Raw genomic sequence first — 27,402 nt, 5'->3', positions numbered from 1 at the left:
TAGAAATATTAAATTTTTTGTTTTTTTTTCCACTGATCAATGGAAAAATATTGAATAATATTTTGCAATAGTATTTTTATCATTATTAAAATTTCGATAAAGGCACATTACGGAAGTTGAAAAAAGGAAAAGCCTGTGTGTCTTGTTTCAATTCAGATAATAATAATAATAATAATAATAATAAGAATAAAATGTCATTAATCGTGTGAGATATAGAAAATCTTTGATAGTAAGCGAAATATTTCAATAAAAATCGTATTATTGCTTTACAATTAATTGATCCATATAAACGAATTTAATCCTCGACATCTTCGGCATCCAAGATATTTTTAAAATAAAATGGCTGAAAAATGTGTCCCTCTCCTTTATAAAATTTACTCATAAATTCCATCCTGAAAGAAAAATAGGAAAAAATCAAAATAGTTTTACATTACAAATATCGTCACAAATAAATCCAAAAAAATAAATCAAAAAAAAAAAAAAGAATCAAAAAAAGAAAAACATTTACCAATGTAGCCGAAGAGTATGAAGAAAGGCTGATAATCCTTCCATTAAAACGAGAATACAGATTGTAAAAAATGCCCAACCGGCGAAAATGAAGAATAAAATGATGCTATTTAGGTATCCCCCCTCCATTGCTCCTAATCCCATTCGTAAAACCCTATTCCAAAGAACTTCAGATAATTGTGAATGAGCTAATGACAAAGCCCAAAGACGTAGATAAGAAGCGGTATGTGATACCGTTGATAAAACGTATTCTATCGTGTGTATGGCTTGATAAATCATCATTTCACCAAAATCGTTATCATGATCTTGGTGTACACTGGCAGCTTGACTTCTCGACGGTGCGTTTTGTAATTCTATATCTTGAGAAGCATTACCATTTGTCTGTAATACAATTCAAATTTATTTTATCTTCTTATTCTTCTTTTCTTTTTTTTTCATATATAATTATATATAATTTTTTATATATAATTATTTATATATTTATATAAATATATATTATTATTATATTTTATTATATTATTATATTTTATATATTTTATTCTATTAAATTATATTTTTTATATATAATTATATAAATACTTACAAAAATCTTCCCAGCTTGTTTAGTTTTTGGTTTCAAACAAAACTGCGTATAAAGCGGTTTACCGAATAACATTATTGGAATACATAAAAGTGCAATAAATACGAAACACATTTGCATTGTCGCCTGACCTTCGAACATAAATTCGTAACAATTTTCTTCTACTTTACTGTGTTGAAAGAGCATCATATTGATGAAGGTATTTAACACGGATGGTGCACAGCCCGGTCTATATCTTATTTCTGCAATGTAAATGTTCAAATATATTAATCAATTTTCACGAAAACGTGAAAATTATTAATAATAATAAATAGATATCACGGGAGGAAGTTGGATAAGGTAAACAAAAATCAGATCTCATCGTGTTTTGATCTCGTTGAACGTTTCGTTCCTTTATCATCATTAAATTATTATTTAATTTAAGTATTATGATACTTTGACTATTATACACTAGTCAAGATTGAATTAGTATTGTATTGGTATAGTAATTTCATTGTTCAATTAATTATTAGGTTGATGTAAAAATAGTGGCCATTTTCAAATATGGAATCCATCTTAGAAACGGCCATTTTTTTGAGGTTATATCGTAATTTTATATTTTAGAGTTGCTGAAGAAGTCCTAATAAAGGAACGAAACGTTCAACGAGATCAAAATATAATGTTCTGATATTTTTTATCTCGTCCCCAAGGTAAGTGATATCTATTTATTATTAATTTATTTTTTGAACGCGATAATTAATAATAATATAATATACCTGGTGAGGTAGCATCGTATATGATCCATTTAATGAACATCAAAACTGCCATGTAGAAAAATAAGACCAGAAGAAATATTAATTGCGGTAGGAATTCGAAGAACAAGCTCGAATATTTCTTAAAATGTCTACAATTAACAACAACAACGATTATTATAATTTAAATGTGATTTAAAAAATGAATGAAATTAATTTAAAGTCATACTAATTACTTACATTATATTAACTACGCTCATGCAAACTCCAAATATCATGTGAACAACCCCAAATATTATAGACAATTTCATTTTGAAAGAATTAAGGAAAAGTATTTTATTTTCGGCGAGTGACCAAACTGGATCAACCCCGAGTGGATATGGTGATTGTTCATAAGCATTCGTAGCCGGATCCAACGTGATCGCGTGACGATCTTTTAAATCCGTAAAATTGTAATGGATTTTCCAACTTGATCCAAAAATATTCAACGATTTTGCAAATACATCGTTATAAATGATACCGGTATAAATAGAAAATATACCCATCAGTAAGATAATATAACGTCCACCGAAAAATATACTTGCTATCTCATTTTCAAGCTTCTGTTCCATGATCTTTTTCTCGCGGAGTATCAAAAAAGCCGCAAAAATTGTCAATATTATACCTGCCCCGTGGATATAATAAATTCATATTAATTTAATAAATAAAATCTTATCCTAAATTTAATTGTCAAAAACTTTAGATATAAATTTATAATACTAAAACTAAGAAATTTATCCTCGTAAGTATACTCGTAAATGTTTTATTCAACTTGGAAACACACAGATATTTCAGTATCATTCTTAATTTATTCATAAAACTATAGAAATCATTTTCGAAAGAAAAATTTATATTCGTATTAGGGTTTTAATTTAATATCTAAAGATTTAACATCTTGTATATCGTTTATTTAATTTTGTAATAATAATTGACACTCACCGTGACCAGCATCTCCGAACATGACACCGAAAAGAAATGGAAAAGTTACAATTGTGTAAAGTGCAGGGTTAGCTTCACGATAGGAAGCTATGCCGTACGCATCTATCAACGTTTGAAAGCCTCTTGTGAACTTATTTGTCCTATTGAAAGTTGGCGGATCTTCGCTCGTTTGAATTATGTTGAGAAAAGATGGTATCGTACTACCACAAAGTTTCTAATAGAAGATAACTGTTATATACGAGAGTTGGTTGATCTAAAAATCAAGATGGCCCACGTAAGGTGTTATAAATTATTACATTTTTTAATCACTCAACCCATTGAAAAGATAATATACTCGTTGAAATATTCTAATATATATAAACAAACAACAATGAATATAACTAAACGTAACACTATATATGGACCATCTCGTATTTCGTTAGAAAATATTTCATTTCGTAAGTAGTTTTGAGGTTAGTTTTAAATCAATTAGTTGTTTATCGCGTCCAACGAAAAATAATAATAATAAATAGATATCAAAGGGAAGTTGGACAAGGTAAAAACAATCAGAACACCGTTCTTGATTTTGTTGAACATTTAGTCCCTTTATTGGGACTTCTTTATAAGAACTACTCTAAACGTTTAAGATCAAGTTGCTGAAGAAGTCCCAATAAAGGGGATCAAAATATAATGTTCTGGTTTTGTTACCTTGTGATATCTATTTATTATTTTGTTTAAATTTACAAAATGAATTGTTATCAAGATTTAGGTAAGTTACATAAAGAAAAACTTACCGATCCTTCCGTTAAACAAGCCTGAACGATTCCTAGATCCGCAACGGGTACCCAACACTCCCCTATCAAACATTTCTTCGAAACGTCCATGTTGAATAGATTCATCGTGTGATAAATAGCTTTCATTTTACGAACCATGATGCTCCAATTGAATAGTTCTTTGGCTACGCTGTGTAATACGCGTTGACGATGATCTTGGGTTTGATTTAATACCTAAAATTAATCGAAAGATGGGCAGAGAAAAACATGCAAAGGAACACGTATGATGTATGTGTATATAATATTCCTAATCGATAAATAAATATTACGATTTAACGTAATCTCGATATTGTTAAATAAATTCTCACCAAGTTCAAATCCTCCAATCGTATTTGTACATCTTTAACCATTTCCCGACGTTCGATGTGACTGCTTGGACAAGGATAAAGGGAAGCGTGGAATCCAGTGCAAACTTTTTTGATACGGCTCTTCAATTGTTCACCTTGGAAAAAGGCGACGAAAGCTGTTTTATAGATTTTGTTGCCCTAAGGACGAGCCCAAAAAATAAGAAATAAAAAAAAATTAAAAGAAAACAGTTTTTAAGAGATGCACCGTTGACCTTTCTAATCAGAGTGAACCAATAATTCGTGCGTTTTATTCTGTTGTCTCGGATAATGCAACTTTAATCGAATTTTTCTTCTCTTCAAATCAATCAAATTACTTCATATATTATACATAAAACGTACGAACTTTTAATTTCACATTAACAATTAATAACAAAATGAACGTAACACTAACGGTAGCTGGATCCTCCAATGGTTTTTCGAGTTCTGCTTGACGAAGGAATACATTTCCACGTGATATTCTCCAAAGCATTCTCTCAAAGGTTGGTACTCGCTCGCGGTTAATCACTCCGGCAACGAATCTATAAAAATGAAAATTCAATTATAAATTCAACGTGCTGTATTATTCATTACAGAATTTTAAATGTAATTAATGTAAATATATTGAAATATATTAGGTATATTAATTTATTAGGGTGAATCAAAAGTTCGCGCGTTTTCTTTCTTTTTTTTTGTTGTAAAATTTATTTTGTAAATATTAATGAAAAAATATACGAACTTTCGATTAATTCTAATAATAATTATTTATTATTATTGTTAATTATACTTACTCGAGCCGACCTCGACTCGATGCGCTCGGATTCTGTGCTTCCTCGTTAATCAGAGCCCTAGTGATCGAGTCGTTGGCCTCTTCCTGTTGATATAGAAGAAGAAGAAACGACTCTTGATTCTTCGACAAAACGGTAACATCGATTACACGAAGGAGGACGGCGCGCTATGAGAGGAAAAGCTGCTCAACTACTTTTAGGTACCTCCGTGAAGAATACTTGCGTCTTCTCGAGGACATGCCATAATTCCGTCAGTTCTAGATAGGTGCTTTTCAAATTGACCGCGTTGTGGCTCAGCTCTAGTATGTCGTTCTCCGTTTTCTCGAGATGGGCCTGAAAATTGCAAAGATTTTTTATTCATTATCTTAATCATCAAAACAATATGACGATTTAAAAATATAAATAAAAATAAATAAATTTAATAAATATAAATAAATAAATTTAACGAAAATTGTCTCCAACCTCGAGATCTATGATCGCACGTGGATTAGGTGCCCTTGGTAATTCCGACAAATTATCTGGTATCGGTACGTCATCCTTTCTCACTTCCGCTTCGATGTACCGAAGCTTCCTTTCGAGTTCATCGCATCGTCGAACTTCGTTGACAAATTTTCGTTGAAAATAATTCTGATCCCCGTTCAGCTACGAAGAAGTTTATAAATATTGAATGAACGAACATTTAACATCGAGATATAAAGTCTTGAATATCTATTTATTTAATATTTCGATTAACTATGAGAATTTTTGAGGTTATATTGCAATTTTATATTTTATAATTGCCGAAAAAGTCCCAATAAAACATGACGTTCTAATATTTTTTACCTTCTACGAAGAAGTTTATAAATATTGAATGAATGAACATTTAACATCGAGATATAAAGTCTTGAATATCTATTTATTTAATATTTCGATGAACTATGAGAATTTTTGAGGTTATATTGCAATTTTATATTTTATAATTGCCGAAAAAGTCCCAATAAAACATGACGTTCTAATATTTTTTACCTTCTCCAACTTCCCTGTGATATAATCAATCTATTTATAAGTATTATTTTCGATGAATAAATATTTGATGCCCGAATAAAGTCCATGGGTCCAATGAAGTTTTTGGGAACCAAGTTAAACCTGACTAATTGTTAATCTGGTGGTCTAACTTGGTTTCGCAAAAGCCTTATTGGGGTTCCCAGGCTTAACTTGATCGATAATCAAATGAAATCGAAGGAAAAAAGGATTCGACAAAACTTACGTCGCGAAATTGCACCGTGCCAGTTTCTCCAAGTTCGGAAACGGAAAGGTAGGCAGTTTCGGGTTGGATGAACAACTGGCAAAGGGCCATTTCTTCGCTCCTGAACATTGCCCCCATCTTGAAGGCAGGTTATTTATGATTTTTACCCTATAAAAATAATAATTCGATATATTATTCAAATTTATTTTTATATAAATACAGTCTCTGACAAAAATATCAAAAAGGGATGAAACAAATTTGTGTATCCAACGACTGATCGTGAGAGATATCGTGTAAGCTTGTTTTACGTTCGATCACGATGTTCAACGATGTTAGCAAATAAATTTAAATGTCGCTTATTCGCAGATGTAATCGGTGTTCTTAAAAACTCATTCAAATATTGATACAAGATAAGGGTCGCAAATCAAACTCGATTTTCACCTTGATCGCGTTTAAGAAATGAATTATTTCTTAAGAATTTATAAATTGTTTCTTTTTTATTCATGATTTTTGGTGTTCCTAAATAAAGTTTCTTACCTTTTAAACGTACGATTAATATTTTTCATTTTAATGTTATTTTATTATGTACGATTGTTTTTTTATTCTTCTTTATCTTTTTAAAACTCGACAAAAGTAAAATTGTCCAACGTTAAAATAATTAAACGCGATAACAAACAAAGATAAACTTTTGGAATGTATCAAACAAGTGTAGAAACAAGAAAATAAGAAAAATAACCTATAAAAGGTGATAGATAAAAATGAAAGAAAAAGATAAGAAAAAAGAAGAAGAAGAAGAAGAAAAAAGAAAAGAAATAAGTTTTCTCTGAAACACGTTAACGTTATTCACGTTATAGTTAAGATCATATAAATCAAACGAGGACGAGTTTTAATAATCAAACATGCAAAGAAAAAATTTAGAGATGTCAGTAAGATAAGACCTTTGTAATTGACTTTATTCGCATTTACGTAAGTGGTGTATGTCGCATGAAATAAAAAATTTTCTTCGTTTTATTTCTATCTTTCGGTTTCTCCTAGAAACGTATTTTGATTATTTTTCAACAAGCGTGATCGTTGAAATGAAAATAACAAGGAAAAAGTGTATACTTATTAAAAATTATTCGTCGAATGAAAATTAAAATTAAAAATAAAACACAAATTGTTATAATGATTAATTAAGATTAATCCAAGAATATTTTCAAAAAAAAAAACACTGATTGAACAATACCCCAACTATCATAAACACGTACACGTATAATCCTGTAATAAAAATCACTTAGAACAATATAACGGATATTAAAAAAGTTAGATAAAATCTAAATTCCTTTGATTATCGATAAAACAAATAGACTACTCGTTTTGAAAAACTACGTAATCTGATTGCGTAATGTAAAATAACCTAAAAGAAAATAATAGGAGAAAGAATAAAAGAATAAAAGAAAGAAAGAAAGAAAGAAAGAAAGAAAGAAAGAAATAAAGGAGAAAAGGAGAACATTACAAGAGAGACGTGTGTAAACAATAGAGATAACGATGAGAACTAGAAAACGAACAATTCTAACTTGGCCTTTTTTGTTTTTTTCTTTTCTCAAGACAATAAATCTATTTTACAAATTACCTACGTCTGATAGAAGCAAAAAAAAAATATATATATATATAATAAATATTTATATTATATATATATATATATTTATTTCAATATAAAAAATTTATTATTATAGTATTATTAATTATATTATAATTTTAAATTTATTATTATATTATATTATATAATTAAAATTTATTATTGTATTAAAATTAATTATAATATAATTAACAATACTATAATATAACATTAATATATTCTATAATTATATATATATATATTTATTTTAATATAAAAAATATATTATTATATTATAATTAATTATAATATAATTAATAATACTATAATATAACATTAATATATATAAAAAATAAATTATTATATACAATAAATATAAAAAAGTAATAATATATATTTTAATATAAAAAATATATTATTATATTATAATTAATTATAATATAATTAATAATAATATATATAATTATTATAATATTTATTTATTATATATATATATATATATATATATTTTACCATTGAAATATATAAAAATTAGAGAACGTAAAAATGAACATGATCACTTGGGGTGAAAAAATATTAATGTATAATTTGAAACCCCTAAATATTCGATCTTTCATCAAAGTATTTGGTATGTGTCAACATTTCACAATGTGAATCTTTACCTGACATTATCCAATTTCGATTTTTCACAGGTAACATATATATACATACGTTTATCGAACTACAATTGAACGTATCCATTTTATCTAACATAGTCGCGACAATTAACACCTGAATGATCACAATCTATTAGTGATTCAATCGATGATTACGTAAAATACAAAAAAATTAACTAAAAATAAGAAAAAAAAAAAGAAAGAAAGAATTAAAGAGAAGGAAAAAAAAAAAAAGAACGGAGTGATACGATGATAAAATGTGTTAATCGATCTTCGATTAGATTACAAATGGCAAATTTAATGAATTCTCTTTCGTAAATAAAATTACAAAAAAAAAATATATATATACATAATGAATACTATAATGAAACAACTATAGTGAATTGAATTGAATACTAAATGCGACGACACTCCTCCTGTTACGACGTACGTGGGTCCTTGATCATCGATTTATCCGACTAGACGATAGATTTTACCTGTTAAAAGAGATAGGTGGGTGCAGCCACGCGCATGCGTTTAGAGAAAAAGATAGAAAAAATAATAAAAAAAGAAAGAAAAACGAAAAAGAAAAAAAAAGAAAAAAAAACAAACGTCGCGTGAGAATACCATATGGATGGAAGTAATAACAAATGAACCTAATTAGCTTAATTTATTTTACACTTCGATGTACGTTATACTACTATTATTACAACACGACAAAGATCTTTTTTTTTGTATCAATGTCAATATTATTATCAAATATAAAAAAAATGTTCTTTTCGTCTGTCTACCTCTAACCATCCCCCTCCAACCCCTTTCTGTCGAGTGTTTAGTATTCTTGATAAGTATTAATCAAATTTAAAAGAAAATATATATATATTTTAGTATATAATATAAATATATATATAAATATAAGATAAATAATATATATAAAATATAAATAAATAATAATATATATATAAATATAAAATAATAAATATATAAATAAATAAATAATATATATATATATATATATATATATATATATATATATATATATAAATATAAAGATAAATCAAATAATTTATATGAATTTTAGTAATGATAGTAAATAATATAATTTAGTAAAATTTATGGTAAATATTTTTCAACTCACAAATTTTTATTATATATTAATATTATATTTATTATTATTATTATTATTATTATTATTATTATTATTATTATTATTATTATTATTATTATTATTATTGTCATTGCTATCATCGTCATAATTATTGTTATTATTGTTATTATTATTATTATTATTATCATTGCTAGCATCGTCATAATTATTGTTATTGTTATTATTATTATTATTATTATTAAGAAATAAACTTTATTAAAAAAACGATCGATCGAAATTCCAGATTCTAATCTATGCCACTTCACGATACGAACGATAAGTCAAAGAGAATAAATGATGGTTATAATAAATATCTCGTTTATCTTCTTTTTTATCCTTTTTTTTGATATCGTTGGTAATTTCCCCTACTCTTTAATCATAATAATAATAATAATAATAAGAATTTTTCCACGAATGAGAAATTTAATTAAACAACGAAATTCGTTTTTCTTAATTACGTTCTATCGCGTTTTCACGTTTCTTATGAATTACGATTAATATTAGAAATATTTTGTTCGTTTGATTAATTTTTAATCATTGGTATAAATTTGAGATATCAAAATAATGATAATATATGAAATTGAAAATGATTATATTTATATATATATATAAAATAATAATGCGTTATCGTATATATTTTGTGTCGTTTGAATATTCTTTAGTTGTGTGTAACGTTGATTGGTTGGTTGATCAACAAACTACGATAAATTATCTAAAAAAGGAAACGTGATTATGAAATAAGTACCGTTACAACTTGGATCTCAATCTATCGATTAAGAAATTATTCTTGAAAAAACAAAAAAAAAGAAAAAAAAACTAACAATTCTTCCACACATTTTTAATTATTATTTTTCCCTTTTTTTTTCTTTTAATAGATCACTCGATTATTAAAATCGTTTATATCGTAATAAATAATTTCTCTAAAGAAAAAGAAACAACAGAAATATAATATAATGAAGATTAATGATGTTAGAATCGTTAGACGTTAAAACACAGTTCGAATTTAATTAAAAAACAAATTAATAATCATAATATTCAATGTCATCATCCCATAGTCTCGTGCACAACTCTTAAAAAGATAATAACTATTTAATAGAAACACGTGAGACTGATTAATCGAATAGTAATTTATTATTCTTATTGTATTTGTACGATTTACATACTAATAATGAATTTATATACATATACATAATGAAAATACTTCGAGCATGCGTATAAACAATCCCGGGATATTATTTTGAAAATAATAAACGCAAAGAAAATCACTTATTTACTTACTAATTACGAATATAAGAAAAAAACTATAATTACACCTACGTATTCAATCAAAATTCAAGATACCTTAAAAAAAATAATATAAAATTGTTTAATTAATGATTATTGTTTAGCACAAACCTTTAGAAAAAGAAAGAAACCAAGAGATATATGAAAAACAATTGGCAACACCTACGAAGAACCCGAAGAAGACCGATACTAATAATGAATGTATATATATATACATATACATGATGAATAATGTATATATATATACATATATATAATGAAAATACTTCGAGCATGCGTATAAACAATCCCGGGATATTATTTTGAAAATAATAAACGCAAAGAAAATCATTTATTTATTTAATAATTACGAAAATAAGAAAAAAACTATAATTACACCTACGTATTCAATCAAAATTCAAGATACCTTAAAAAAAATAATATAAAATTGTTTAATTAATGATTATTGTTTAGCACAAACCTTTAGAAAAAGAAAGGAACCAAGAGATATATGAAAAACAATTGGCAACACCTACGAAGAACCCGAAGAAGACCGATACTAATAATGAATATATATATATACATATACATGATGAATAATGTATATATATATACATATATAATGAAAATACTTCGAGCATGCGTATAAACAATCCCGGGATATTATTTTGAAAATAATAAACGCAAAGAAAATCATTTATTTATTTAATAATTACGAATATAAGAAAAAAACTATAATTACACCTACGTATTCAATCAAAATTCAAGATACATTAAAAAAAATAATATAAAATTGTTTAATTAATGATTATTGTTTAGCACAAACCTTTAGAAAAAGAAAGGAACCAAGAGATATATGAAAAACAATTGGCAACACCTACGAAGAACCCGAAGAAGACCGATACTAATAATGAATATATATATATATATACATATACATGATGAATAATGTATATATACATATATATAATGAAAATACTTCGAGCATGCGTATAAACAATCCCGGGATATTATTTTGAAAATAAGAAACGCAAAGAAAATTATTTATTTACTTACTAATTACGAATATAAGAAAAAAACTATAATAACACATACGTATTCGATCAGATACCTTAAAAAAAATATAAAATTGTTTAATTAATGATTATTGTTTAGCACAAACCTTTAGAAAAAGAAAGAAACCAAGAGATATATGAAAAACAATTGGCAACATCTACGAAGAACCCGAAGAAGACCGATACTAATAATGAATGTATATATATATATATATACATATACATGATGAATAATGTATATGTATAGATATACATAATGAAAATACTTCGAGCATGCGTATAAACAATCCCGGGATATTATTTTGAAAATAATAAACGCAAAGAAAATCATTTATTTATTTAATAATTACGAATATAATCAAAAAACTATAATTACACCTACGTATTCAATCAAAATTCAAGATACCTTAAAAAAAATAATATGAAATTGTTTAATTAATGATTATTGTTTAGCACAAACCTTTAGAAAAAGAAAGGAACCAAGAGATATATGAAAAACAATTGGCAACACCGACGAAGAACCCGAAGAAGACCGAATACGTAAGATCAACGACGAAAAATAACGAAGTGAAGTGAAGCTTTCGTACGATCCGGCAGGTGCAACACTGAACACGATGACGAGTGATTTGACTAGATTCAACACTACGCTTGAATAAATCCCACCTCCACCTCCACCTCCTCCACCTCCTCCTCCTCCTCCTCCTACTCCTACTCCTACATCAAAGAGATAGAAAAGAGTAGAAGTTGTTGTTGGTAGTGGTGATGGTGATGGTGGTTGTGGTGGTGGTGGTGGTAGTGGTGGTGGTGAAGTGAAGTGAAGTGAGGTGGAATAAAGGGTGGAGTAGGGAGAAGGAGAGTAGAGAAGAAGAAGGGTTGGGGTGTGGACACAAAGAGAAAGAGAGAAAGAGAGAGAGAGAAACCTCGTGATGAACTTCCATAGCCACCGCCTTCTCTAATAAGTTGTTTTCTCTTTTTCCAATACATGATATGCGATTATCGATCTTTGTTCACTCACACTACACACACACAGACATAAGTATGTGTATACTTTTGTAGAAGTTGGATATTAATCGTAAATCAAAAAATACGAGAAATTATTCAAAACTTTTAGTTAAATCTTTGCACACTCGTACACGATACATATACTTATAGGTATGTGTATGTGTGTGTGTGTGTGTATTGAGAAAGAGAGAGGTAACGAATTAATGGAATTTAATCAATTGAGAAATAAAATAGTCAATTTTATTATAATGTGAAATCAAAAATGATTGTTCAAATTTATTTGACGATTTATTTTTGTAGATTATAAATCATTTTTAAATGTGAAGTAAATAATATATATATATATAATTCGTTTGGATTTTTTTTATTTTTTTTTTACTTTTTTTTTTTTTTTTTTTTTACTAACAATTAATCAAATTTGATAATTACTGTAACACAGATTACGATTGATTTCTATTTATTGTTTTTTTTCAATGATATAATCGTTCTGTTATATATTTATATGGATAATACGTGAAATATAATATCGTTGAAAAATTCTTCACATTCTACATGTTTGAAAGATAAACTTTTACGATCACCCAATGACAAATATTCTCCTCTTTATATTTCTTTTTTCTTTTTTTATTTTTCATTCGCCTTATAACAATAACACAACACCTATATATACCTTATGTAAAGATAAGGAAAAACTTACGACGACGACGAGAACGCGGTTATCTTTACGTTCTGCGCACCTTTTGTTGCACTTTTATAATCAATTTTTCATTATACACTGGAATAAATCATTTTGCGGGCATGTTATTCAAATTATTTTATTGTTTTCCAATAAAAACGATCTATAATTGTTGTTATTTTTTTTTCTCCTAAGGCTGTTTATTTATTTTTATTTTCCTTCTTCACCACGTACGATATTTTCATCGTCTAATGGAAAACTTATTGTGAAATTTGTCGAAAAACGTTTAATTGTTACAACTCAAAATCTGTCATACGACTTTTTGAACATTTTTTTTTGTTCAATCTCATATTCGTAAATGTTTAAAAAAGATTCATGCATCCCAAACATTTTGCAATTACCTTCTACCACCACCCCCCCCCACCTCACCCCCACCTCCTGTTGAAACTCATTCCAATCTCATCACTCGTCAACGTGTTCGCAATTTGTTGGATCACTATCTGATAAAAGATTCACAGTTTGATCAAAAACTGATCAAACTATACTTCACGTCACAGATTGTAACATTGTAACAATGTTAGAAAGATTTGTAATAAACAGAAACAAAATATATATTTCCAACGATAAACAAATAGAATCGTTGTACGCGGGCGTGGTTTCGTGTTTGTGCACGTGTATCACATTATACGTTTTAAAAAAGAAAAATAATGCATATTTTCAAGGAAGCTTTAAAAAGCTTTAAGAAAGAAGAATAGGTCAATATAATGAAATAAATTTATGTCTGAGATAATAAAAAGTAAATACAAAGCGTCCTATCTCGTGACCCAAATTCATAATGCAACGAGAAGACACATGTTTTACCTGCGTAACACACAAACGTTTTACTAAAAACGTATATTTCGATTTAATTATAAAATTAACAGGAAAACGTTTCACAACTAACGTTCCAAAATACATTTTCAAGAGGAAACATTTGCTTAGGTGTAAGTAATTAAAACTAATAATATCGATTCATAAATCGTACCTCCCGCGACATATTTCTAATGATATCCAAAAGTATCGCAAGATGGCAGTTGCTTTCTCGTAAGTGAACGCTCATTGATAACTATATGTAAGCATTGCTCAATGTTTTAAATTCATCCTTGTCTTTGGGGAGCAAAGTATTCAATGATCGTCTAGTGAGGGCACTGTTGCTAAAACCCATTTTGATATAACCCGCATCCGCATCTAATAAATGTGAGATGCAATTTTTGGAAGCCTCTTTACATTACAAGAGGCTAAATTATATCATAATTTAGGTTGAATCAAAACATAGTAACATTTTCATGAAGTGGAACGATAGAATTCGAAATTGTTTCTAGAATAAGATAGGTAGACAGATTTATTACTATAGAATGAAAACATTCTATTTTATTACAATGCCCCTCGTGTTCGAATAGAAAGAATTCACACATACAATTTTGCGTGTTCAATGCTGGTGATGAATGACGAAACAAAATCCTCTTTGATTCCTCATTTATATCATCGTTTCTCTGAACTTATTAGTAAGTCTCTCGATGCGTGCAAAATGCTGCTGCTGCAGTTAATTATTATTTCATGTGTGTTGTGTTGTTTTATAAAACAGCATGTTTTGCACAGTGAATGTGTCGCGCGTTTGCACAATAAGCACAGATTGTGCAACGTTAAATTCTAAACGCACGTAAAGAATAGTACACGCAAGCCGAATGTGGGCCACCAGTAGTAGTAATAGTTTACTGTGTCTGGTTTGTGGTTTTTCGTGTTTGTCCACACACCAGTCTACATTTAAATAAACTCGTTCACGTGATATTATTTCTCTAGAATGTATATATGTATGTGTATGAAACTAAAGTTCAAAGATGCAACACGCACATATATATATAACTGCTTTATTTAAATAGTTGGAATCTCTCTCTGTACGACAAAATTTGTAAGAACAATTTCAAGAATTTTTAGTAATTTCATAATATTATATAATTCACTATTATATTCTTCTATATATAAAAATAGAAGAAATAAAATTATTTCAAGAGACAATACTACAGTTGTGATAATAAAAGGGTCATATTTTTCTCATGAAATATATTTAACGACCCTAACAATACGGTTAAGTCTATTATTATTATCGTGAGAAAATAGCTTCGCGAGAATAATTTGGTCTCTTCATGAAAACCACCACCTAATTAGTCGAGTTATTTAAGTTCATCGTCACATCTTTCAAATATTCCGCTGTTACGAATTATTATTATTATTACTATTTTCCCTTTTAAATCATTCGTTTTCGCAACATGAAAAAAATTCGAATATTTGATTAATATTATAATCATAGATGGAATGATACAGACAATTTCATAGTTTAATGAAACGTTCTTGAGATCATCTTTCGGTTATGATACTCATATTGAGCAAGTTAGCCACTGGCAAACGACCTACGCCGAGTACTCGTACAAAATGGCTAAGTAGTTGGAACCTTGGACCGCAATCAACGGCTGAATAACCTTAATAACCATACGTATGTTACATCTGCTAAAGTACGACAAAGGAAACCGCGAAATATCCTTACAGTCATCCGAGATCATCGACGTTTTTAAGCGAGATTATGTCTTTAAATAAAAATCATATTGTATTTGTATATACACGGGATGTTCCAATTAAAAAAGGCCCCCCACCTAAATATTTTCTTTACTTTTAATTATATGAAAAATGTAATATTAAAATTTCAAAAAAGATACTTCATGGAAAATAAAATTTTAACCTGCGTGCCTAATTTAACCGGAAGCCTTACTCGACCCCAAAGGATCAAATTTTTGTTGAAACGAGTCAAAAAGTGTATGTCTTAAATATACTTCATATTTTGAACAAAAAGAAAGAAACTATTTACGTGACCTCCTTCAATTGGGACACCTTCTTTATGAATATATATATATATGTGTGTTTGTGCATGTATGTAACTTTTATCCGCGTTCTTCCCGACTCAACTTTCTCCGTTCAAATGGGAATGTAAATTTACATTAGCACATAAATACATCTAATTATAGATGACTCATTTAAGTATACGTAATTAATTGAAAGTATCAAAGAAATTGACTTTACCGACTATTGAAGTTTTCTTTTGGTATTTGTGCTGCCATCCTTTCTTTGTCAAAATAATAATAATAAACCGATAACGAACGGATCTTTAAACGTAAGGAATATTAAACGAAGATAATAAATAAATTCAATAAAAAAGATTATAAATATTTGACATGTTCATATCTTTCATGATTATAATTCAATCAAATTAACATTAATGAGAAATGAAATTCTTTAACATTCGATGAAAACAACATCATCACAAATTTAATAAAATGAACATTAATGAAATGAAATTCTTTGACATTCTATGAAAACAACATGTAACATTACTTCTCAGTCCACCCTATACATTTACATTATTACATGCGTGTGTGTATGTGTGTCAGTGCATTCATGTCGATTCAGTCGATAATAGCAAAGCTCGACATGTACTTAAATAATTCCAATAGGCCACGATTGATGTAACTTCTCCCGTAATACTATGATTTTACCCGCAATTACTAACAATAATTGTATGAAAAATTGCGTAGCTAAGGAGAAAATTCTTGACAATAATATTTTAATCGCGTAGATTAATTAACTAAACTCTACGACGATTTTTTTATTTAAAAATAACAAAACGTTTAACTCTTCCTCCTCCTATCCCCCCCCCACATCCCTTTTCTTGCATTTTGATTGTATTTTTTATTTAAAAATAACAAAACGTTTAACTCTTCCTCCTCCTATCCCCCCCCCACATCCCTTCTCTTCCATTTTGATTGTATTTTTTTATTTAAAAATAACAAAACGTTTACCCCTTCTCCCCCTACCCCCCAATTCTTTTTTCTTCCATTTTGATTGTATCAACGATTACGAGACACGAAATTAAAAATATATTTTCGCGTGTGCACTTGCGTGCACGATTTTTCTTCAGAAAATTAGAATAATAATTCTTTCTCGTGTAATAAGTTATATAAAATAATCCTTGACGTCAAAATCGTTAAAGAAATTTCTTCTCTCTCTCTCTCTCTCTCTTTATTTTTCGTATATTTAACGAATATTATTATTATCTTAAGTTTAAACGAGATTAACGCACGCACACACACACACACAGATATTAAACTCGCTAAGATCTATCAAAATAATTTTCCCACCGAAGAAAACTTACTTCTGGCTAGTAAGTAAAAATAATTCGTTAGGTTAAAAAACAGAAAATGAAAATAAACAGGGAACGGAAGAATAGCAGCCCCACTTTTTCTTGCATAACTGGACGATTTAAATACCAATATAAAAAAGAAGAATTAAAAGTAGAAGAAGATGATGATGATGATGATGATGATGATGATGAAGATAAAAAAAAAGAAAAGAAAAAGAAGAGACCGTAGACTGTACTTTTACGTGTGGAGAAAAAAATAAAGAATATAACCCCTAAAAAAAGGATTTTTTTGTTCAGCACGCAGAGGTGATTTATGTGCTCGTCAATTTCGGCTTATGAAGTGAGTTACCCGCGTGTTCAAATAAACTACACTCTGTTTACTGACTTAATGGAATGTAACGTGAAGAAGGAGAAGCTTCACGAGTTTAGAAATGTCAACGACCGTAAGAAGAAAGAAAGGAAGGAGTCGATGATGTCTCTCTCTCTCTCTCTCTCTCTTTCTTTCTCATTCTCATTTTCTTTCTCATTTTCTCACATTCAGTTCGTCAGAAGTGATCGGGGAGCATCGAACTTTTACTCTTACTTCGTAATACATACATACATACATACATACATTTATACATACTATCGATATTGATTTCATATTGGAATTTGAAGCTATTAGGTTGAAGCAAAAATTCGTGCGCGCGTTGTCTTTTTTTAATTTAAAATATATATAATTTAATTGGTTTTTATATTGTCCAGAAAATAAAATTATTAAAATAAATATCTTAGGGAGATTGGACGGTTTAAAAAATCTTATTGTAAGATAATAATAAGATTTTTTTTATTATTGTAAGATTTTAAAATGTAATTTATTATTGTAAGATAATAATAAGATTTTTTTATTATTGTAAAATTTTAAAATGTAATTTATTATTGTAAGATAATAATAAGATTTTGTTTATTATTGTAAAATTTTAAAATGTAATTTATTATTGTAAGATAATAATAAGATTTTTTTATTATTGTAAGATTTTAAAATGTAATTTATTATTGTAAGATAATAATAAGATTTTGTTTATTATTGTAAAATTTTAAAATGTAATTTATTATTGTAAGATAATAATAAGATTTTTTTATTATTGTAAGATTTTAAAATGTAATTTATTATTGTAGGATAATAATAAGATTTTTTTTATTATTTTAAGATTTTAAAATGTAATTTATTATTGTAAGATAATATAAAGATTTGGTTTATTATTGTAAGATTTTAAATGTAATTTATTATGTAGGATAATAATAAGATTTTTATTATTGTTAAAATTTTTAAATATAATTTAATATTGTAAGATAATAATAAGATTTTTTTTTATTATTGTAAGATTTTAAAACTTAAAAATTTTAATTATTGTAGGATTAATAATAGATCTTTTTATTATTGTAAAATTTTAAAATTTAATTTATTATGTAAGATAATATAAGATTCTTTTATTATTGTAAGATTTTAAAATGTAATTTAATATTGTAGAAATAATAAGATTTTGTTTATTATTGTAAATTTTAAATATAATTTATATTGTAAGATAATAATAAGATTTTTTTATTATTGTAAGATTTTAAACGTAAAACTTTTAATTATTGTAGGATATAATAAGATTTTTATTATTGTAAGATTTTAAAATGTAATTTATTATTGTAAGATAATAATAAGATCTTTTTATTATTGTAAGATTTTAAAATGTAATTTATTATTGTAAGATAATAATAAGATTCTTTTATTATTGTAAAATTTTAACATATAATTTATTATTGTAAGATAATAATAAAATTGTTTAACCCATCCAATCTACCTAAGATACCTATTTCAATAATAAATATAATATTTTTAATATAAAAACACATCGAACTTTTAGTTCTCGCGTTAATAAATCAGAAAATTCATAGACAACTCTTAATCATAGATCATTATTATTTTTTATCGATTCTTACGAAGTTAACGTTATATCTGCCTCAATATTTGTTTGTAATTTCTTAACTCGTCGTGTATTTCAAAATTGTATTTGTAATGAATGTAAAAAGAAACAAGACATTCATTTTCCAGTCACTTCTAATATCTATGATCGAAATTGGCTAATGTCAAGATTCGCATAGTGAAATGTCGACATATACCTAATCGTATAACTCGATGAAAGATCGAATATATTTGGGTTTTTTTTATTTCATTTATTTAAATATTAAATTATACATTTATATATAATTCATTAAAAAATGTTATTATATATATAATTTATTAAATTTATTTCAATATTAAATTATACATTTATATAATTCATTAAAAAAATGTTATTATATATAATTTATTAAATTTATTTCAATATTAAATTATACATATATATAATTCATTAAAAAAAATGTTATTCTATATAATTTATTAAATTTATTTCAATATTAAATTATACATTTTATATCCATTAAAAAAATGTTATTATATATAATTTATTAAATTTATTTCAATATTAAATTATACATATATATAATTCAATTAAAAAAATGTTATTATATATAATTTATTAAATTTATTTCAATATTAAATTATATTAATTCATTAAATATTATTATATATATGATTTTTAAATTTATTTAAATATTAATTATATATATTAATATTTTTCGGACATATACGCGTGAATCTTGATATTCTCCAATTTCGGTCTTTCACGGTGTAACAAATATACAAAAATATTCGTAGGAAGAATTATGAATAGGGATAAACTTGAAATAAATAAGAATCAAGAAGATAAATGTTAAAACGGTGTAACGTTGTCTAATTAGTCCATATATTATAAATTAACCGTTATCAGAGCGTGACGTCATTCGGTACAGGAAAATCTTTTAAAAAACGAGGCGTATCCGTGGGCGAGTCCTAAAACCGTTACCGTGTAAACTCATCCTATACCTCTCACTCTAATCAACATGCTACTAAAACTCTAAAAACACGCTACTTTAAAACTTTACACACACACACACACACACACAAAATTATATATATATATTCACATGGTGAGTGTCGACACATTTCTAATACCTCGGTGAAAGATCAAATATTTTCATTTATTCTTATACATTAATATTTCGGACATACGTACGTAGCTTAACATTAACCAATTTCGGTCTTTCACGGTAATATATATATATTATTTTTATTAATTAATATATCAATTTTAATTAAATTTATATAATATTATATCACATACACAATTTATTTATTATATATATTTATATTTTTATTAATTATTTACTTAATTTCACACTATAATATATATATATATATATATAATAATAAAATAATATATATATATATTATTTTTATTAATTAATATATCAATTTTAATTAAATTCATATAATATTATATCACACAGGCACAATTTAATATTATATATATATTTATATTTTTATTAATTATTTATTTAATTTCACGGTAATAAATATATCGATAAAGTAGATACCGACTTTATCTACATGCATATATACAATTGGTCATAAAAATAATTCGAACACAAGTATAAATTTTTCTTTTATATTTGTCCACGTGTTCTTGCTTACCTTGCACCACACCATAAACAACGAATTTCATTTAATCGTCGAGAATAACGTCATATACGATTACCCATTTTTCTTTAAAAATGTACATTTTTAAACAAATTGAAGTATCTTTTTTCTCTCCTGTTTTATAGCATTAATATAACTTATTATCTGTTTTTCACTTATGTTAGTTAGTCATCCATCCCTTCTACTGCACGCAATACTTTTAACATGTTTACCTGATCTTAAAATGATACCACGGTTACTTATTATAACATTCTGACTATTTTTGTAACAATTTTTGCTGCTTGTTTTTTATTTTTCTAATAACGTCACGCATATCATGAAATTTTTCAAAGTACACTTATTTAACGAATAAATTATATATCTTTATAAAAGATATATATAAAAAAAAAAGTAACAACAGTGTATAACTCTTGGTAATTTTAGAAAATAATTGAAACTTAGCGATACGATTATCGCGTTTTTCTTTCCCCTCCCCCCTCCCCCCTTCCCCCGATGAAAAAAAATTAATTGTCGTACGTCGGACGACTCGTCATTACTTTGACGACTAATTTTTCAATTAATTTGCGCAATTGTAACGCAATTGAAGAATACTCGAGCCCCTTTGTACGAGTATATCACTATTACTACAACATACTACAACGTATCATTCATTTTCTAAGAATTGAACCACTGTTATAATGACTAAACAGTATTCCACATTGTTCACATATTTTTGTGAATGATTCGTTTTCATAATTTTCAAATAATTATGATATACGATAAATCAATATTTTCTTAATCGTTTATAGGTTATATAATGAAAATATTAAACGTATAATATAATATATCAGATTTTATACTAATGTATATTAGAATATTTTCGTGACCGAGACTGTTGTATGTGTTCCGATGAAAACGAGAAACGTGAAAGTTTCAACGAATAAAAACAACTCTCTCGAGAGAAAAAGAGAAAGAGAGAAAGAGAAAGATCTTCCAACGTTACATAAAAGTATCAGAGGTACAATCGTATAAATTATTATTAAGTAATATAAAAATGAAATATAAAATAAAATAAAAAAAGGATAGATTTCAATATGATTATTATAAAATAATAAAAAAATAAAAACAAAGAAGAAGAAGAAACAATACAATAACACATAATAATAATCAACGTTATTTGCAAACGTGACTATGAATTAAATCAAGATATTCAAAGATTATCTTATTGCGAAAGAATTTCATGTAACACGTAATACAGAATATTAAATTACAAGTTTGTATTCGATGTTCGTCGATAACTCATTGTCATCATTTCAAAAAAATAAACAACAAAATAATTATTAAAAATATATGTACATATATATGTGTGTGTTACCGTCAAAGCCGGAAATCCGCCATTGCTAGCAATTCCTAGGCATTGTCAACAATGCAAAGCATTTTTCGACACAGTCGGAAATAAGACTTTTTACAGAACTTTTGTGTGTTTGTGTGTGTGTTGTGTGTGTGGGGGAGGGGGATATGAGTTGTTTGTGAGAGGGGGTAGAGGGTTGCGTATGCTGTGTGTACCTGTGCCCAATAATGCCCAATAATGCCCAATAATGCCCAATAATGCCCAAAAATGCCCAATGTGCCAAAAATGTCTTTTAAACGTTGCTTAAATATTAATTTATTCTATAGAATACCAAAGTATTTTGTTCAATGCTTAAGAAAAGCTGAAAGAAGTCTTATTTCCGACTTTGTCGAAAGCCGCTTTGCATTGTTGACAATGCCTAGGAATTGCTAGCAATGACGGATTTCCAGCTTTGACGGTAACATATATATATAGTTTATCCTTCTAATTAATCGAATCTAATTAAAACGGATATTACATCTCGACACTTTAAGAATTTATTTCACAAAAATATCTTTTCTATATAATACATATGTGTGTGTGTGTGTGCAATGTTGCAAGCATTTGATCATAGTTCATAAGTTGAAATGACTCGACTCACGTACCGATTGGACAGATTGGCATCAGTATAAGAGAACGTGTTTGATAAAATGCTTGCTAGTATAATAAACGTCAAGTTAAAACGTTATTCTAATACCGTCCTTACATAATCGCATTCGTGATCGTACCAACCGTTTACAGCTGGTTAAATCCCCCCTGTAGAACTTTATTCTTCTATCATGGACCTCGTGATAAAAAGCCAAATACTTTTAAAAAAAAAAAACACACATATACACACATACACACAAACGTGTCGGGAATAACAATAGAAGGACGTTGGAAAAAATAAATTTATTTACGGAATGAATTAATCGGGGGACGGGTGTGGGGGTTGAGGGGGGTGGTGGTGAGAAACAACTCGTAATAATATGACGAATGATATTAAATGTTCATCAAATATTATCTAACGTGTGACAATAAATATGAATTAGTTGGAAAAAACAAATAAAACAATTGATTAAAATGATCACATCTTTGATATAAATTCTATCGTATACACAATTATGAGTTTAAATATATATGTATTTTTCTTTTTTAAATTGTAACAATTAAACGAATAATTTTAAAACAAAAATATAATACATTTATTTATAATGCAATCATACATCTGTTATTCTTCGAAACAGTCGTCCATTATTTTCAATGACTTTGGTCCCATCTTTTGGATAAGTGCCGAATTCCTTGACGACGATAAAAAAACAACAAGAAAAATAACCATTTCGAATATGCAACACGAATTTAATATCAATTATATTTTATATAGTTAATATAGTACGCGTGGAGGATAAATAAAATTGATGAAACTTCTATTAATTCAAATATTTTTGTTCGCGAGGTATTTAAATTGAAAGAAAAAAAAAAATTGAAAAAATTGAAAAAATTGAAAAAATGTATTCCTGCGATAAATGAAAAAAGTTGTGCGCGCTCGTGTCAGGTGCGTGATGCCATTTGAAAAAGAAAAAAGGAAAAAAAAGGAAACAGGAAAATAATCGTTATCGTTTTTTATTTTTTTTTTTGCAAACGTGACATATCTGCTGAGTGAATTCCGATAAAAAAAAAAAGAAAAAAAAGATAAAAAAAAGATATTGCAAGGACGATACCAAACGTCGTAAAAAAAATACGTCAGATACTCCACCACGATAAATACTATTGATTTCAATTCTCACGTTGGTCACAACCTTCCGTGTATGTTCTCCTCTCTCTCTCTCTCTCTCTCTTTCTCTATTATTTCTTTGCTCTGAACGAAAAAAATCGATGTGCCCAGGTTATTTTATTTATATCTGTGGACGAGACATTTCCTATCTGTTAGATTGAAATTAAAAAAAAAAAATTCATCAAAACTATTGCCTAATGATTAAAAAATATCAAACACAATGGAATAAATACTTCATTTTATCTTATTATTAACAATAATAATAATAATAATAATTTGAAAAGAAATAATATATTATTATTACACCTATACATATTCTGATCTAACAAAAACACACGTATGCATTTATATTATTATGTAATTTGTACCTAAATAGTATCTTTGTAATAAAAAGTATATTAAGTATTGTTCTAATCGAAGAGAAATAAAATTTGAAAACGGAAGTATGATGTAGTACTTTTAATTCGATTACAAAAGTGGTACGTGTAAACGTAACCACAAATTCGGCTACCAACGTGTCTCTCTGTCTATTCTTACGTTCATATGGCTATTTACATTCGACGCCTGACACCATTCCGATAGGCGGATGCTCCGGGCCAAACCGAGGCTACATTGTTCGCCAAAATACACGCGCGCACCTATGACACACCTGCGCAAACGTAGTAATAATAGTAGAAAATCAAATAATATCAAATAAATTTGAAGAGTTTGTGCAAAACGTTATAGACAAATTGTGTTGCGTATAAAAAAAGAAGAAAAACCGTCCGTCCAATCGCGAAGCTCGTTTTAAAAAAAACAATTGCAAGATTCCGCGTTCCGGTCGTTTAATAATTTTTCAAATAATTCAAATTCAATGATTTTGACATTACGATCGATGCGAAAAGTTTTGAGAAGTTACAATAAATATTTGAACACGACTATAAATAATATAGCAATAAATAAATTCGGAAAGTTTGTACAAAACGTTATATACAAATTGTGTTGTTTGCGTATACAAAATAAAAAACACGGTCCGTCCAATCACGAAGCTCGTTTAAAAAAAAACAATTGCAAGATTCCGCGTTCCGGTAGTTTAATAATTTTTCAAATAATTCAAATTCAATGATTTTGACATTACGATCGATGCGATAAGTTTTCAGTAGTTACAATAAATATTTGAACACGACTATAAATAGTATCGCAATAATATACCGGATCTTTTTGCTTGAGAGGTTATCGTCATCAACTTAGTATACTTACAAATACGCATCGTTTACGCATCATAGGAAAGATAACGAGATCAACCCGGTTCTGACCGTTCCTCCAAACCAACCAAACCTGAATCCTCGAACGCGTGCGCGTATATTAAAATGATATCGATGTAGGAATTCTCTCTGCTAAAGACGAACGACCGGTCATGAACTTTGCAACTTGGAAATTATTCTATACGAACTATACGAATACTTAATAATAAATCGAACTATTATAACCCCAAAAATTTATTTTCTCTTTCATTATTATCATTATTATTATTTGTTTATTTATTCGTTTCCTTTTTCTTCTTATTCTTATTCTTCTTCTTCTTCCCCTTTTTTTGTTTCTTTTTCATTATTTAAAAAACATTCCGACTACTTCCACATAGCGTCGCCACAATTCTTCGCGATAGATATTCCTAACGGTAATAATAAATCTTTGATTAACTTTCGAAAGAATAAAAACAAACAAATTTCCGTGAATTTTAATAATAAATATCAATTATTTTCAATATATTTTCTCCAAATCAAATACTATATAAATCAAACGGTTTTGGATTACAAAAATTCTTCTAATATATTAGTACACTTCTGTATATAATTATGAAATCACATAGAAAAAAAAAAAAGAAAAGGAAAGAGAGTTCGAGTTAAATAGATAGATAGATAGATAGATAGATAATTAGAAAGAAAGAGGGAAAGAAAGAGGAAATAGAGAGAAAGGGAAAGAGAAAGAGAAGAAAAGAGAAAACTGCTTACACGTTCCTCCCGATAATATCCAATAACGTTGAAGATGCATTTGCGAAAAAATACGTACACGTGAAACTTAATTTGTTTATTTTCACGTTTAGTCAGAGGGGTTACCGTTTCCCGACCACGTTTTTCCCGCGCTCCGTATCTAAATAACAATAATAAGGATAGGAGGAGCGAAACAACCAACACAGTAACCGTTATCAACAGTTCGACGGATCGTCGAGAACTGGCCAACGGCCGCGCAAAACCCCACCACTACACCACCACCACCAATCACCACCACCACCACTAGGAAAATACATTTACACGCGCCAATGGCAAATGTAAACACGATGACAACTGGATGGATCCCCCACCCCCCGTCTAGTCGAATAATTTAACCGATTATCATCTTCTATTACCTTGACTGACTGACTGACGACGAGTCCTTCCTCTAAAAAGCTTTTTATTATTTTATTTTTCCTACATCCATCTCATTCCTGTATGTTTCTCTTCTGATCTTTACATATGCGAATAATGCGTGCCAAATCTTACGATTTATATAATCGTATTTCCCTCCACAAACATCGATCACTCGATCCTCCTCCTCCCCACCACAGCCCGCCATTTTCTACCTTTCCCCCACTCCTTACAATATTTTTTCTACCAATACCCCTCCTCCTACCCCCACCATTACCCATTTCTTTCAACTTCACCCACTTCAAATTACTCGCGCCTTTTTCGTTTACATATTATTTATATATAGGTGGCAATATCTGGACGAAGTTTTGCATAACTAATTACGAAATAGAAATGTTTTGAAATGTTGTCATGTTATGTTATTGATAGATATAATTTGTTTAAATACATTTGCTCTTTACATTAATTTTTGAACGGACGAATAATCGCTCAAGTCTTTTAATTTGATATATCTATGAATAGATTTTGTGCAGTATTTCGCGAAAATATCCGATTATTTTATTTTCATTTGTACGGATAAAATGTTCATTTATTATTTACACATGTCACATTGTCATGTTATTTAAACGAATTTATTTATATATATATATATATAAATATATATAAATAAAAATCTTACATATATATTTACATATGTATTTGTCTGAAAAAAAAATAAATATTTATATTTCCAACATAAAGAGATTCTTTCATGTAAATT

The 27,402-nt window shown here is 27.7% G+C and overlaps 1 protein-coding gene and 1 non-coding gene across 5 annotated transcripts; one reads left to right on the top strand and one right to left on the bottom strand.

Annotated features, from left to right (window-relative positions):
- Positions 1-241: 241 nt before the first annotated feature.
- LOC122517598 (V-type proton ATPase 116 kDa subunit a1) lies at positions 242-26,477 on the bottom strand. 4 transcript variants are annotated; one of them, XM_043636085.1, is made up of 15 exons: positions 12,150-12,258; positions 10,716-10,766; positions 5,966-6,112; positions 5,182-5,361; positions 4,924-5,052; positions 4,723-4,805; positions 4,347-4,473; positions 3,917-4,093; positions 3,570-3,782; positions 2,797-3,010; positions 2,059-2,482; positions 1,843-1,970; positions 1,091-1,329; positions 509-888; positions 242-392 (listed from the first exon to the last, which is right to left on the bottom strand). In XM_043636085.1, the coding sequence occupies exons 3-15, from the start codon at positions 6,080-6,082 to the stop codon at positions 296-298; spliced, it is 2,508 nt and encodes an 835-aa protein (XP_043492020.1). In that variant the 5' UTR covers positions 6,083-6,112; positions 10,716-10,766; positions 12,150-12,258; the 3' UTR covers positions 242-295. The 4 variants fall into 4 exon arrangements, with proteins under 4 accessions (XP_043492020.1, XP_043492017.1, XP_043492018.1 ...); XM_043636082.1 differs by lacking the exons at positions 10,716-10,766; positions 12,150-12,258 and adding an exon at positions 26,250-26,477; XM_043636083.1 differs by lacking the exons at positions 10,716-10,766; positions 12,150-12,258 and adding an exon at positions 26,308-26,477.
- Positions 14,452-14,574, top strand: LOC122517885. Its single transcript, XR_006303938.1, has one exon. It is a non-coding gene; the product is annotated as a U4atac minor spliceosomal RNA (small nuclear RNA).
- Positions 26,478-27,402: the final 925 nt, after the last annotated feature.

Source organism: Polistes fuscatus, unplaced genomic scaffold (assembly GCF_010416935.1).
Source record: "Polistes fuscatus isolate 324 unplaced genomic scaffold, CU_Pfus_HIC Scaffold21, whole genome shotgun sequence".
In the NCBI taxonomy this organism is placed as follows: domain Eukaryota; kingdom Metazoa; phylum Arthropoda; class Insecta; order Hymenoptera; family Vespidae; genus Polistes; species Polistes fuscatus.
This window is presented reverse-complemented; position numbering and strand designations above follow the sequence as displayed.